Source organism: Poecilia reticulata, chromosome 2 (assembly GCF_904066995.2).
Source record: "Poecilia reticulata chromosome 2, P_reticulata-male-v2, whole genome shotgun sequence".
NCBI lineage: Eukaryota > Metazoa > Chordata > Actinopteri > Cyprinodontiformes > Poeciliidae > Poecilia > Poecilia reticulata.
This window is the reverse complement of record NC_088831.1, coordinates 37348979-37364934: the sequence shown is the minus strand read 5'-3', so window position 1 is coordinate 37364934 and position 15956 is coordinate 37348979. Positions and strand designations below refer to the sequence as shown.

Sequence of the window (15956 nt, the reverse complement as noted above, 5' to 3'; positions counted from 1 at the left end):
CAAAATATATTTTTCTTCCTCTTCCTGTACTCAAATTCTAACTGTATTCTACAATCTGCTTCTCCTGGTCTCCTTGTCGCTTTTTCACTTATTCATGCAAATCCTGAAAAATGTCAGAGAGCTCAGTGTTGAAGTAGCAATGAATTTGCTAAAAGAGGTAAAGAGATATTCAGTGAAAGCCCAGTGACATCTCACCTTATGCAAATCTTCACCTACTGGAGCTTTATCAAGAAAACTAAGCAACTTCACTGAATTATACTGTTAACACAAGACCAGTAAAAATAAAGGAAAGCACATCCACCAGTAATTGCACTGCCTCAACTTTGAACTAATAACATTTGTCACTAATGAATTCTACTGCTAATTAGAGGACCAGGACAGCTATTACACATTTTTATTATGTGAGATTGCCTAATTGTTTTTGAGATCCACAACCACTGCCTCCATAATCCGATGAGGCACAGTGTAGAAGGAGTAAGTAGCAGCTCTCAGCAACATTTTCTTTTCTAAAAATACACTTTGCTCCACCCGTGTCAGAGATAGGAAACTGGATAACGCCCCGCTGCCAGAAGTGTGTAACTCTAATAACAAGAAAAGCAGATTTAGCATTTTGTTGGAGTGTAATCTAGGAAGAAAGGGTTAAAACAAAGGTGTTAATTAAATTGGAGAAAATGTTTCAACATGAAAATTGCTTAACAGTACGTCATCTCTGACATGTTAAAGGAACTGTTAGTTTTTTTTAGTGCCTTCAAACACTTTTTTCTCTAAAATATATTTAAAAAAAAATCTTTTCATGTTTTTTAGGTAAATTAATTTCTCCTGTAATGTATCTTTAACACCCCACAGGCCGTGTTGTATTCTCTGAGTTGTAGAGCTTTAACATGATTGGCAAAATAAAATAATTCATAAGCTTTGATGTTTTGATCAACCAGCAGGCAAACCCCTCCTCCTTGTCTCGCAGAGGCATGCATAGATCTCCAAATTTCATTTCAGCCTGAGTGACTCCTCCTCCCTCCCCCCCCCAACAACCAGAAATCCAGGATTCACTGGAAGCCCAGCTTGGTGTCACATCCCTCCAACTGCAGAAGCCAGCGCAGACAGGAATGAGATCAAAGTATACCAAAGCATGAGAAGGCAGGATATATAAAACCTTTTCCTTCCCTGGCATTATCCCCTCTCTTCTCTCTGCCTTTTTGCACTGATGCATGCCAGAGGCCATGGCAACGCAACAAAGCAGCTGGGGGAATATTGTGGGATTTGCTTAAAATGAGGATGTCAGACGTACAGTTAAGGCAATGAGGTTCAGCTGTGACAACACTGTGAGGATTGGAGGTCTTTTAGTCGTTTCTCAAAATGCCTTAAAGAGAGCAGTCAAAGACCAAATTAATTGCTGTCATGGTCTAAGGTAATCCACACTAAAAAGATAAAAACTCTTTACAGCAAAATATATCACCACAGTTTCCATAATTATTGAATTTATTTAAGTTCTCAGAATGACTGTGGATATTGATTTTCAACAGTAAACAGAAAACTACACTAAAATCGATCTTTGTAGGATGGACTCTGAATTAAAAGTGGCGCTTTGAAGTGGGATGACTCTGGACATTTTTACCTTGTGGAAAATCCACGTTTGTTTCTGTCATCTCCTGGTTTGTCCTGCTCTGCAGACCCTTTTTTTTGTTTGGCAGCTTTACAATATTGGAAATTATCTCTGTAAATTTGTTTGAAAACAACATCTATGCACAGTCATCACACTGAATATCACAGGATTTTGGAGAGTTTGTACTTAAACACACTGATCATAACCACCGATGTTAGTGGGATTATTTAATTAAAGGACACGTCGACGTTTCAGTGTCTCCAAGAATATATAGAGAAAAATGCTTTCATCAAAACCTAAGACATTTGAATTGGTAAAGTTGGAATATTTGTCAATGTTTATGTCCTGAGAAACATGAAAAAGCTATCACAGCTGCCCAGGGTTTTTGATCACTCACTGATTTTCAGTTTGAATGGAGCAGAAACGCTGCTGCTGCTGCTGCCTCGGCATGTGCATCGTTACTACTCCCAAGACGCACATCTTACCGACATTAAAGATTTTAATTCAGTTTTAGAGCTCAGCTGCTGTTAAATTGTAATAAATAATTACTTTAGATAGTTTACTCTAATCCTGTGTAGAGCTCTCTTTATTTCCCCCCTTTCATTCCAAGAAATGTGATTGGTGCAGCTCATGTAAAATTCACTCCATCTACCCGTTTCCCTCACAGTACAGTTTGGAGAGGCTTTCAAACCATAACGGCTATGAAACAATTTGAGATTAATACAGTATTAGTCTGATTTCACTGTTTTAATTCTGGACTCCACAGCTGCAGTGGATGGGGATCACAGCTGGACTCCAGGAGTAGCAGGAACTGCTCTGTGTCAGGTGATGTAATCTACATAAACTCTTGTTAAAAATGTACACAAAAATTTGTTTTAAAAAAATATTCAGGGATACACTTGTCATGCCTTATAAAAAGGTCAAAAGTTTAATTTGTGGTCTCACGTGACCAGAGGTCGTTCTTTGTCACCTACATGACTTATTGTATTGCTTTCTTTCAGTGACTTTTTGGTCTTACCTTTTCCATAAAGCCATGACTTTTGGAGACTGAAAATAATACTTATCCTTTCAACAAAATTTCCACCTGAGTGGTGGATTCTGCATCTCCACTAGAATTACCAAGTACCTCTCAGCTGCTTTTCTGACTAATGCTTGTCTTGCATGGCCTGTACGTTTAGCAGGTTTAGAATCACACCAAAGTCTTTCCAATTTTTGATGACAGATTGAACAGCTCCCTGAGATCTTCACAGCAAAGGATATTACTTTATAATCCAACCCTGCTTAGAGCCGACTGTAATTTTCCCCTGACTTGTCTGGAGTGTTTCTTTCTCTTCATGGTTTTGTTTTGATGGCAAATTAAGACAAAATTACTTGTTTAAATTATTAATCATGACATGCAGTATGTTTTTTTTTATTTCTCATACATACCGCCCTTGTCACAGAGCGCTATTTTAAACATATATTTGAGCAAAGTGTTGAAATATTGAATAGAGTTCACAGGTGTGTTACTACAGATGCTATTCTTGGGATGCGGAAAAAAGGAACAGAAATAAAACTGAAAATCAATCAAACTTTTTCCTGCAGGCTCTGAGCTGATACCAAGAAAAACCCACTAAGCTTTTGGTTGAGCCACAGATCCCTGCAGAGATTATTGTGCACCATGAAATGCTTAGGTGTTTTGCTGACTGAAGGAACCTGTTTTTCACAAACATTGGTTTTTGTTTTGAAATTTCTGTTCAGAAATGTTGAAGACATTTTCAGCTGAATGTTTGATATCAAGTAGAAAAACAATGTCGTCTGATGACGGTTGTGTATCCCTAAGAGTATATGTGCCTCATTTAATTTAGTAACTGGAAGCACTAACTCACAAGTTACTGATAAGACACAATCATCGAATAGCAACATGCAGGTCTAAGTTTTAGGTGGTGTTCCAATAAATGAACACTTTGCAGGGATATGAGAGAGGCGAAGTGATTAAATTCACGGCACACTGTACGAGCGAGATCTGTTGGGGGAGCAGAAATGACAGCTTTCATTAAAGCTTTTGTGGTGGCAGACAGGACGCGCATGAGAAAAAAGCCTCTCCATAATCCATTTTATGGCCCTGTCAATAATATGTTGAGCTAAAGAAGGGCAAACTTTGTGAATTATTTATAAATCTGTCTTTCTGGTGCGGGCTTTAACATCATTAAAGTGACAGCACAAAAGCCCTTAGCAGTGTTTGATATTGTATTGCTGAAAGAGAAGGATAATGGGGGAGCAGATGCAAGATGAATCTCGGGTTCACACACTCATATATATATATATATATATAAGAATAGCAAAAGCACAGAGTGAAAGTATAAAGGAAGAGAGACACTTCACAAAACTCTTGGGTTGGGTTTTTTTGGTGGGGCAGGGGGGGGTGAACATTGTGTATTTAGAAATTATAGTATACAAGGAGTATTCAAATATTTGACTATTTGCACATAATTTCCCGACAATCTTTAAAAGGTACAGATTACTTGTGACTAAAAACATAGAAAGAAAAGATAAAAAGAAAATATGACTTTCTTTTCTAGGTAGAAACACATATGTTGGTTTGAAAAGATCAAAATGCAGGAATAACCAAAGTAATTATAAAACTCAGAATAAAGTCAAAACATTGAAAAAGCATGAAATCTTAGTCGTTCTCTTGTCTATTGCAAATCTGGTCTAGTTTCTAGTTCAAATATTTTAGTACACTAGAAATAAGACAAAACTACCTTACAAGTGACTTTTTAGCAATATATAGAAGGTTGTTTTAACTCCATAATTCCTTAATAATAATATTAAAAAAGGTACCAATTCCAATTGTTACAAGACATTTTCCTCATGTTATAAATGAAACAATCTGCCGGTGGAACTTGTACTTTTTCATCCAGTAATTATTGACATAAAACAAGCTCCTATATCTTGCTGAAAAGTGACTTGTAAGTTAGTTTGTCGTATTTCAAGTGTACTGACAGATTCACACTAGAAACTAGACCAAAACACTGTGGTAAGATTTAGCGTTTTTGTAGTGAAATGCTTTAAAATGTCCTGATGACAACAAATGTACCCGGTGGCAGAGAGCATACCTTTTACTTAAGACTGGAGCAGCATTCATCCTCATGCAGCTGACGTTTCGGCTCTGAACACCAACAGGGCAGGCGGACGTCTCATTGCGGGAGCTAGTTTCATTGGTTTTAGAAGACGCGTCCTCAGTACAGGGTCCCCATTCAGAGGCTTCCCAGTAAAACACAGAGCAAGGATGGTCATTGCAGACTCGCCATTCCTGTAGGGCTGGGGCAGGTGGGCATGCTTTACCATCTGGAGGTGAACACAAGGAAACATAAAACAAAAACATTTCACAATCTAGCATTTCGAAAAGTGCAGATTGGTCCGCTGTCTTCGGACTCAGCCCAACAGTCCTTTCTTGATTTGGCTCAAAGCGGTTTAGCTGGCAGTCATATATCTGCTGCATCTGCCTACAACAGTTCTAAAATCTGAAATGTCCACCAACAGCTAATAAATCTTTCAACTAATCACCTACATTTCAGAGGGCTTCTGAGCAAGGATGAAATAGAGCAGAGTCAATAAAAAACCCAGCTGCCTTCGGCCATGACAGATAAATATTCAAGTTTTTAAAACCTGCTGTGCATTTCACAAAAGATGAAGAGTCTTAGCACTTTGAGAAAACATTTTACGCTGCAACTGCTTAGTAGCAGCCAGATGCTGCTTATCACATGGTTAACTTATGCTCAGAGAAGATGAATCACCTTTATGCAGCGCTGGCTTTGACAGTTTGAGGGTCTGGAGCTTTCAGGTGTGTGTAACACAATGCTAAGAAGGAAACACATTAAGAAATGCGTTGCTAAAAAAAGCAACTGGCAGCTGTTACAGTTGGTAAACAGTTTTGCAAAATCCCCTACGAAATGAGACCAAAATAGCCATTATTCAAAGCAGATAGTTCAATAAGACTAAAGACTAAGAAGGAAATGCAAGAAGCAGTGCAATATCCTTGTTTCTTTGCTAATGTTTAGCGTAAGCTATTGCTTCATTTCCGCAGCTTTTCTTCCCTTTTTCCAAAATTACCAGCAGCTATTTTCAGTCATTTTCAAGCACAATTTGTTTTACTCAACAGATTTCATTTTGGAGAGTAGATAATAATGTGTTATGGCTGTGATCTACATGTACATAAATGTACATACATATGAGTGAGCTTCCCTCTAAATGAAGTGTGTGTATGTAATGTGTGTCAGATCAGAGAGGCAAGGTTGGAGCAATTTTTGGAGCAGAAGATTATTATAATAAAGAAAGATTGGACATACCAGTGAGTTGACAATGAATTTCTCTGTAAACTCAATTACGAGGTTATTTTTTGACAGATGACACATGATCAAAGTCAGCCATTTATCATGACAATGATCCCAAACACTTCTGAAAATGTCACTCGATAATTTTCAGATAGTAGTAAAACAATAGATGTCCACTAATCTCAATAAACTGAAACAGCTTGGTAAACAATGATGCAAAAGGACTTCAGAAAATCGATGCAATTCAAACTCAAAGGCAACCCTGATGCTAACATGTAGCAAAGATGGCTATAAAAGCAAAATAATAAAAAAAGTGATTTAAATTCTAACTTTCACTTATTTTCTAAGGGCAGCACTGAGTCCACTGTCTCATGTTGTTAATGTGAGTTTCTCTGTTTCTGACTACTAGGACTCCTCAATCTGAATGGAATAAAATGATAAAAGCCAAACTGATGATGAGCTGAACGTGTTAATTGCAGAGTGTTGAGGACCACAGCAAAACACAAACATGACTTTTTCACCGAACTACAACCAACGAGATGCTTACGGTTTCTGATCTACTTTGCATTCCACAGCTGTACTGTGGTTTCACACAAACTGCTCTCTCACAGCCTCCTCTGCCAGCCAACAGATATCCAGCAATTGGGTTTAAGCTGCAAGATTCTTTCATCAGCTGTTATTGCTGATATGTGTTTAGTTACAGGGATTAATGGGCAGCAGCCGCCTGCCAAGGCAGCCTGACTTGAAAACATGAAGTATACAGAGAAACACTTGCCAGAGGAACAGCTCCTGATAATGGATGATCTGCTCAAACCTCAAATGTTTTCTGAAATGAAAAATGTCTGTATAACACTCTTAAATCTGGGGAACCAGGCGAAAGGGCTGCAATGCTGGTGAAACCACGCTGATAAAACCTGCCGCTCAATCAATCTTTATCTACTATTTGCTGAGCTTAGTTTTCAGTTAATTCTGAAACTCTTCTTAACATTTCTAGTTACAAAATAAAGCTTAGGCGCTGCACTTTTACTTATGGATACATCTTATATGTTTTTCATACATGTTATATGAGTTAATTTTAATATTTAATTGATATTCAGTCTTAGTCAATGTAAATTTGCCTATTTTTAAGGAGGATCTATTACACAAAATTTACATTTTGCACATTTTTGTGCTTCCCCAAAGCACAAACTTGATACCAAGTTATTGCCAAGCAATTACTTACTTGGCAATAAGTTATTGCCATTAACTTATTAATGGCAATAAGTTGTCATTGATAAGCAAATAAAAAAAGGAAGCAAACTGGTTGAAAAGTAAAATGTGTGGAAGAAATTCACACATATGGAGAAGAGTCAAAGTAATCAGAGGGATTTTAAGGTTACCTTTTCCTGGGATGGCTAATACTGTGCGACTGCGGCTCTGCTTGCCCTCTGCGGTCTTTGTGGCGCAGCTGTGTGAGCAGGAAGACCAGGAGGACCAGGAGCCCACCACACAGTCTGTAGAACAGGCAACATCACAGGCCTCCTCAGTGGGTGGAGGCTCTTCTACACAGTGGCCGTCGGGCACATCACCTCCTAAACATGGCATAGTAACACAGCTGAAATGAAAATGTTGGAATTGTGACTAAATTATGAGTTATGTGCAATAACTGGCATTCATCTTAAGGCAATAAAGGGAGAGAAAAGGTTGTTTTCAGTTTTTATTTTATTTGAGAGTTGACAAAACAGATATAAGAGTGTCAACCACGTGACACCAAAATCAACGGTGGATTATTTTACACTAAAATGCATAATTCCTTTTTACTAGAGGTGTGCCGATCGATCGGCCACCAATCATAATCGGCCGATTTCCATGAAAAAGTGCATGATCGGTGATCGGCGATCATTGTCTCTTGTTGCCGATACCGATCAGCTGCATCTCATTTCGCAGCCTGCCTGTGCAGCTGGTCTCCTCTTTCCTCCACACTGCGCAAACGCGCAGCAACAAATCCTAAGCGATGTGGAACTATAACGCACTGAGTGAATGGGGAAGTTTGCGTGTTGCGGCGGAAAATTGAAGCAGGTCAAAATGCATCAACACAACGAAGCTAATATGGCATAGAAACAATGGCATACTTGACGGAGTTTGGCTACATCGAGGCTCACTGCAGTTAAAAAGACATGGAGGATCAGATAGCAGGTAAACCAGCGCACAGCTACAAACACTCACCCGGATTAGCATGACGGTCAGAAAGCTAAACTAAAACCCGCAAAATTATTTAAGTCTTCGAGCTGCGATGTAAGACGCTGGTTCTATTCTTGCTGTTGAACCGCTGCAACTCGCTACAGGTAGTAATATTTGACAGACGGAGCGCCGCTTCTGCTCCACCTGGTAGTGACTCTCACACCGAACCTCTGCTTAAAGCTGCAGTATCTAACTTAAAAAATACATTTTACATACGTATTAAAACTTTCGCTGTCCTAACATGAGACAGATAATCTCTGAAAAAATAATCGATCTCCTCCCTGCTTTACATAATTACTCCGCTCAGTCAGAAACAGCCAATCAGAACTAGCAGTAATCAGCTAGCCGCCATGCTATCAGGAAGTTTTCATTCAGTAACTCTGGATTGTTTATTGTAATGGAACTTATATTTGGATTTGAATGTTAAGTTTTATACTTGAATTTTTTGGGAATGTTGAGAGGTTTTATTTTGACTCTTTGCATTATTTAGCCTCTTCAGAGCCTTCATATGTTATCAGTCTGTTAAAGATGGTATTACTGACAGCAGTACAATTTGCACAATGCCTGTTTTGTTTAGTTTTCTTGGAAAAAGTTATTAAAAACAAGTTTTTATCTAAATTAAGGTGAATTCATGGTTCCTTTTTCCACATAATGTAACCGGTAGTGTTTATGATAAAAAAATAATAATAATTATGTGATTGGCATCGGTGATCAGCCCTCATGGGTGATCGGAATCGGAATCGGCAGGAAAAAACCTGATCGGCACATCTCTACTTTTTATTAAATGAAAAAAAGTGTGACAATAAATCAATTTGTGTCCAGGTGTATGCGTGCATATAAAAAAACAACTGAGGAACTATTAGAGTTACACAAACTCAGCTTTTATTTTTCAGTATCAGCAATATTATTGCCTTCACTAATCTGAAAAATGCTCATTCTTATACATCTGATAAAACTGAGCAGGTAAACTAATCTTGTATTTTCTCTCTTAATTTCTTTTGCAACTTAGCGTTTCAATATATCCAACAAATAGGCACCACTGTGCATAAGGTGAAGTGGGTCAAATTTGGCTTATTTTTCTTTAGTATGTACTCATATCCATATAAACACTATTATTTATGAAACCATTAGGCTACATCTTAAGAAAATAACACTTTTTATAGCTACAATTATTATTTTCTTTCCCATAAACCAACTTGATTCTTTGTGTGACTGTATGTGTGTGAACTAAAAACTGAACAATGGAAAACAGTGGACAGGGTGTGCAGGTGTAGTCCTGGAGAGAAGGGGTCACTGAGCTGCATCTTCAAGCCATGACCTTTAGTGTGCAGTGGAGTGGATCACAGCCAAGTGGAAAAAGGCCAGGATAAGAGTCAGCTCCTCCAGGCCTGAGGCTACGCTTCTCAAACAAAGAGGCAGACAGTCCCTGACCCAATTTAAGTGACTTTGTGTCAATAAGTAATATCGCTTGATGAACATAATACTGACAGCTAAACACGGTAGTGGTAGCAAAATGCTGTTTTGCTGATTCAGGACTTGCAAGATTTAAAAGTCCTGATGGCACCAAATGTACAGCCTGCCACTGGCTGTTATTTAACTCATGTTATTTCTGTCTGATGACAAAATTTGCTTTATGGCCTGAAACATTTCAGCATGACGAGAAAAGTAAAAACTGGAGAAATCTGTAAAGGCGCCAATATGTTTTCATAATAATGTACTTAGCGTGATGAGAAACAGTGCGACACCAGCTTCACTCAATTCTGATTCAATATTTCAACATTAATCTTTTTAGAGTTCATTGTTGGGAGTCTGGTTTGTTAACATGCTTTTTTAAAAACAGCCGTTTTCAAGATCATAAAGTACCAAATGAAATGTAATTCTCTCTGTTACAACAAATATTACATTCAATCCAGCAGTGCTTGGCATTCATGATGCAAGTAAACCAAATGATTTAAAATTACATTGCACACAGGTATATTGCTACATTGTAGTAATAATGGATTTACAGTAATTCTAACAACTTCTTGTAGTTGACAGAGCTCCCTTCAAAGTTCCTGGTAAAACACAGAAAGAATGTAGTCGGATCGAAAAAAAACTGTTCGTTGTGTTATGATTCTTTTTTGGTAATACAAGATAGTTTTTTTTAAGTCATCTCTCAGCTTCCAACTTGCAGGCATGTAGTGAAATCTGTAAACCTTCTCTCAATTAAAAAAGTCAAGCAAATAAGTCAGTAGAACTATTGACTCAAAATAAACTAAACATTTAACGTGCGACTATTCATCAGTATTGCAGTATATAATATCTTCCTCAAAATAATATCTACTTTTTAATTTTTGCGATTGTCTCTATAAAATGAGAGAGAAACAGAAAAAAAAGTGGGATGTCATCAACTTGTCAAAACAATGCCAGCAGCAGCCCAGGCATCGCTTTTATAGATATACACCTCCACCGCGTAGTGTCATTAACTTTGCTGAACTTGCCACTACAACAAGATATATAGTTTAACAATAACAACTCTAGGGCATATTTGTTATCAATTTGTTGTTGTTGTTTTTTTTGTCCCCATACACTCTTAATATTGGAGGAAACAGCTAATGCAGAAAAATACGAGCCTTGGTAACGCCTCATGAGATAAATGTGAAATACTCCCTCAGGGAGTTTGAAAACCTTTTGCCCATAGAGTTAAAGCATCTAAAGCTACATCAAAATATCTGGCATGTGTGCAGCAGAAGATTGTCTAGAAATAATGGAGAAAAGCTAGGGACCACTGCATCCAGTGATTTAGCTTTAGCACACTTTAGGAGTGTACCGATACACTTTACTCCAAACTCAGCACAGCAGGTCTACAATAATAACAATATGTGATGGTTTTTTTTGCATAAAATACTTATTTTAGCATGCTAATGGTGCTACAAAACATATACACTAAACTTAGGTGGTAACACAAAGTATTTTAAATAAATGCATTTGCAAAAAAAAAAAACACCAAAAACTCAACATACAATATATTACAAGAACATATCACCACATACTTTTGATGAAATAATAGGAAAATAAGTTAAAATTTAAAGCAGACGATATTTACACAACAGCAATGTAGAGATGTAAGGTCAAAGGTTAGAATAAAGTCTAAAATCAAAGAAAGCTGTGGAAGAAAAAGTTTACATTTCCTCCTATGCATACATTTCCAAAGTGCAGCTAACTAAGCAGTGATCTGGGGGCTGCAGCACCTGAATCGAAGCTGCATTTAACATAATTGTTTTGAGCTGACTGAGATTTTACGCTGCGTGGGAATTCATTGTCATGGTTCACCATCGCGCCAACCCAGGTAATTATTTCAGACTGGCACGCTTTATACAAAACGAGCGTGAAATAAAACACTGCATACACACATTTCTATAATTCAACCTTCACATTTGTAAGATAAAAAAAAAACCTAGATATAAGAATGAGATGCAGCCAGAAAATATAAAAAGTTTTATTCTCTTAACTTTTATATAGTTCTCAAATGCATATCAGTGCAACTTCATTTTGTGATTTTTTTTTTTCCTTTTTCAGTTGTTCATGTGTCAGTTTAGGTCCTGCAATGATTTACTGTACCAGACTTGTTTTGTGCACTTGGCCCTGTGTACTCTGTTACTTTTGAGCGTGTTTATGTTGAAACTTTGTCATCTAGTCATGTTCGGTCAAGTTGTTATTCATTTGTTCCTTGTGTTCTCCTTGTAATTACAATTGTTTTATTATTTCTCCACTCAGATCCTCCAGTCAGTGCTTAACCCCAGCTTTTCCACATTATGTTAATCACTCTCGCCTGATCCAGTAATCACCCCTTGTGTGCACGTACAATGATTTACTCTCTTTCATTCAGCAATTTCTCTATTCTCCTGTTTCCTGTTGATGCAAGTCCTATTTAAAAATAAAATGTGATTTTGTCTGGCTAGTGCTGACATGATGACACACGTATAAGAAACTAGTTACCAGCCAGATGCCATCTGCCATCCTGTCGTCACAAATGTCACTAATACCTTGCTAACTCCTGGAAACAGTTTTACAGAGGTGAGGCAGAGTTTGCGTTGCACTCCTTCATGCTCTATCCAGCAGGAAAAAATGTAATTCCTTTGTTTCCTAATTAAAACGAGTGAAAACTGAAAGAACATTATCAAAAATGTTTGCCATTTCAAACCAAAACATTGTAAAACCTTGGCATATCTTGACACCAGGAACCGACCCATGAATACTCTTGCTGCTCTCCCAGAAATGAAAGTCTAATTCTATTTCCAGCCACTTTGCTCCAACACAAGATGGGAATAAGATTTTCATGAGTTGGAATTTAATCGACCTGAAGGCCCTCAGCGATCCAGCAGGCTCTGTTGTTATCTTGTCTGAAAGGGCACAATAAGCAAGTTTACTCTTATATAAAAGACATAAGCAAGGTTACCTCATATGTTTGCACTCAATATTATCCAATAAAACATGTTCTGACATATAAAACACTAGAGGCTAAAGTACAATTTTAAGGACTCTGTGGTAACATTTTATTTCTAAGTATGGGATTATTTTTTCTTCTTTAATAAACTGTATAAAAACAATTGATTTATGAATTACTCTGAAAACAAAAGGGCCTAATGAGTATAATAGCAAACAAAAAGCCACAAAACTGTCTGGAACCATTGCCCGAGGACAAATGACATAACAGCACGAAGCTACAACTTGTGTGTGTGTGTGTGTGTATATGCGCGCGTGTGTGTGTCTCAGGGTGTACTGTTGTGCAGAAAGATGGCTGCCCCTGGGGTCCTCCTGCATTATTAATACAGGGATCTGTAGTTAGGGCTCTTACTCAGAAATAATATCGCTGCCTACTGCATGCAATTTCAACATGATTTCTTCTCTGCACGCCCACCGACCAATTAATCTCTCTCATTGTTATTATTCAGCATTAAATCCATAGAAAAAAAATTGGCATCGACTTTTCTTAAAAGTTAATAATCACATATCAGGGGAGCTTTAAGGTGAACTGGACAAAATCCCAGTCACCATTCAAGTGCGTTGTGACAAACTGGGCTGGATGACCAATTAGTGTTTGGGCTACATCAGCTTGCCAAGCATGTTCCTTTACAATTTCCCCTCCTCTGACATCCATACGTCCATGTTTCCAGTGGCTTTTCTGGGCTCGTCATTGACTACATACTGTTGACCAGTTAGGCGGAAAGAGGCAGACAGTTGGAGAGAGACACTGTTGTTGTTATTGTTAGTTTCACAAATGTCAGAGTCTGCAGGCTTTGGGTAAGTCACCATCCAGTGCAGTACACGAGGTAGAAAATCAGTCATGTCAGCCATCAGTTACACATAAACCGAGTATATTTGAGTCAGCAGCCTCCGCGATCGGTGGCATTGACTCTGCAAGGAGAAGGAGCTGAACGAGGTGTCAAAACAACTTCACTCAGCCTTGGGCAAATACCCGGCGGGTAAGCCATCTCAGCAGTTATTTATGCTGGTTTAGAGCCCCAATAACCAACAACAATCTATCATAACAATATGTAAGCGAAAGAAAAAGGGGGGGGCTGTTAAAATCTGTTATCCTGCTCTTGCCTAAACAATGTTTTGTTTGGTCAAGTGGTCTGGATCTATAATTGCAACCCCTAATTTTAAAAATACAATGTAAACCTAAACTTAGTAACTCCACATTTCTATATGAAGTAATGTTTTATGGAAACTGAAAGGGATGTAAAGATTTCTTAAGTAGTTTTTGTAATTTTGAAATTTGGATGATTCTAGTCGTTATATTATGCCGATATTCTTTGCTTGATTTTTTTTTTAAATATTCTGCACTGTTGTTGTAGTCTGCCTTTTTTATTTTATTTCAATTGATCAATTCCTTGATTTTAGTGCACTAGATTCTAGCTCATGAAATATCTCTGTGTCCCTCATTTACCAGACTAGTACATGTAGACTGAGGATTTCTCCTTGGTTGCTAAGAAATCCTTGCCCTTCTTATGTTGTGTGAATGCATTATCCATTCTCACTTTCATTCTTGTCACGCTCAGCAGATTAATTTAGATTCTGTGTTCTCTTGATTTCCTGGAACTGCAATGCCTTTTGTTTTATTAATAAAACCTTATTATTTTTTCTTTACTTGACAACCTGCAGACTCCCAGTTTGTGTTTATGTCCAATGCGTCTCTGCAGAAGAACACTTTCCCTTCTAAGGTTTAACACAACATTTCATCATTCGACAGTTTCTGCTCCTGACCAGGTATTAACTTTAGTTGGGGACAACAACAGGGGTCAGAAAAACTATATCCAATAAATAAGAGATGTAAGGCCAACTATGGCAGTAAGTAGAGTTGGACTGAATAGTAGATTGTATAATAAGCTTAGCATTTCAACCAGGAGTTTGCCAATTGCTGTGGCTGCTGGTTTGGTGGAAATATATGGGGGAAGAAACAGGGACTGAAGCTCCCAGGAGAAGCTTTGGGTAAACAGGCAGGGCTTTGTGAGAGCAAATATTTCTCAAACATGCATGAAAGAATCGATGATTTTGTTTATTTTGATGAAGAAGCAACATTATAACATGACATAAAGCTAAAAAAAAAAGAAAAAAGAGTTAATTTTACATAATACCTCCACTTTAACTCTCATCATCAGTAATATTTATGACTCCGATTTCCCATTTGGTGAAAATCTTTTGGTTCAAGTCAGAGTTTCTGCAAAAAAGTCTCAACATTGCTGCTCCAACACCAGGTGAATTTCAGATAGCTAATGAAGAACGCCACTCTCTCATTCTCACACTGTCATGAAGAACAGCTTATAAAAGTGCAGGACTTACAGATGCAGTTTAATCTCTGTTTTAATGTGACCTGATGATAATCCAACCCATACTATATGTAAACGGGAAAAAGCTGGAACAGTTGGCAATTCCTCTTTCACTCTAAACGTTCTTGTAAAGACTGGAAAAGATCTGATCTGACTGAATCAACAAAATAATACGCACATAAAATTATACAGTTTTAATAGCCACACATGAGAACACAGGCTGGGATTTTTTCAAGACTGACAGACAGAGACAGATATCAGCCTTTTAAATACCTCAAATCCTGATTAATGCAGAATGCCTGACACTGATCCAAAAGAACATCCGACTTTGTTATTATTGTTAATCAAACTATAAATATTTTTATGACAAGTAGTTACCAAGTAATATAATGGCTGGTATTAACTTCTAAGAATTTCACAGAGTTTTTAGACATGTTTGAGGTTTTTACACTTCTGTTGTAATATCAATAATCAAACAACAAACCTCTTGAGTAAAGCAAAATCCGTCAGTAAGCAAGTTATCTTTTTTTACAGTTATCTCTCTCAAATATTCATTTTTTATCTGTACAAATGGAGTTGTAAATGTTGATTATTTCATACAAATAAGATTTTATTATTACAAATGTTATATTAAGATTTTTTTATCCAGAGAGCTAGACTTTGACAAGCTGGTGTTTAGTGTGGTGCTTTTTAGTTATGAAAGTTCTTCAGTTAGTTTTACGTCTCTAGCTGAACTCTGAAATGTCCTTGAACAACTCATTTTATTCCATCTGGACCCGAGTATTTCTATGAATTTCCTTATCTAAGCAAAACAACCTGGCATTTTGGTACTGGGAGATGTTTTCTGATTGCTTCCTCTAAACCTCCATCAGCTTAAGTTTGTTTGAAAAGTGATGCATTTGTGCTCCTCAAAAGCAGAGACACAGACAAGTTTACAGGTTTGAAAAGCAGTCTAGCTCTCTGGTTCTATGCTAGAAAATCTGCAAACAAAAAGCTTACATTATGTGG

General features: G+C 37.5%; 1 protein-coding gene across 5 annotated transcripts in view; it reads right to left on the bottom strand.

Annotated features, from left to right (window-relative positions):
- thsd7ba (thrombospondin, type I, domain containing 7Ba) overlaps nucleotides 1-15956 on the bottom strand; it is a 203031-nt gene that overhangs the window by 85206 nt on the left and 101869 nt on the right. For all 5 annotated transcript variants that reach the window (XM_081604542.1, XM_008403136.3, XM_081604543.1 and 2 more), the window contains 2 exons: nucleotides 7296-7487; nucleotides 4699-4930 (listed from right to left, as the gene is read on the bottom strand). In XM_081604542.1, coding sequence (XP_081460668.1) covers nucleotides 4699-4930; nucleotides 7296-7487 — 424 coding nt within the window. The remainder of the gene's footprint in view (nucleotides 1-4698; nucleotides 4931-7295; nucleotides 7488-15956) is intronic.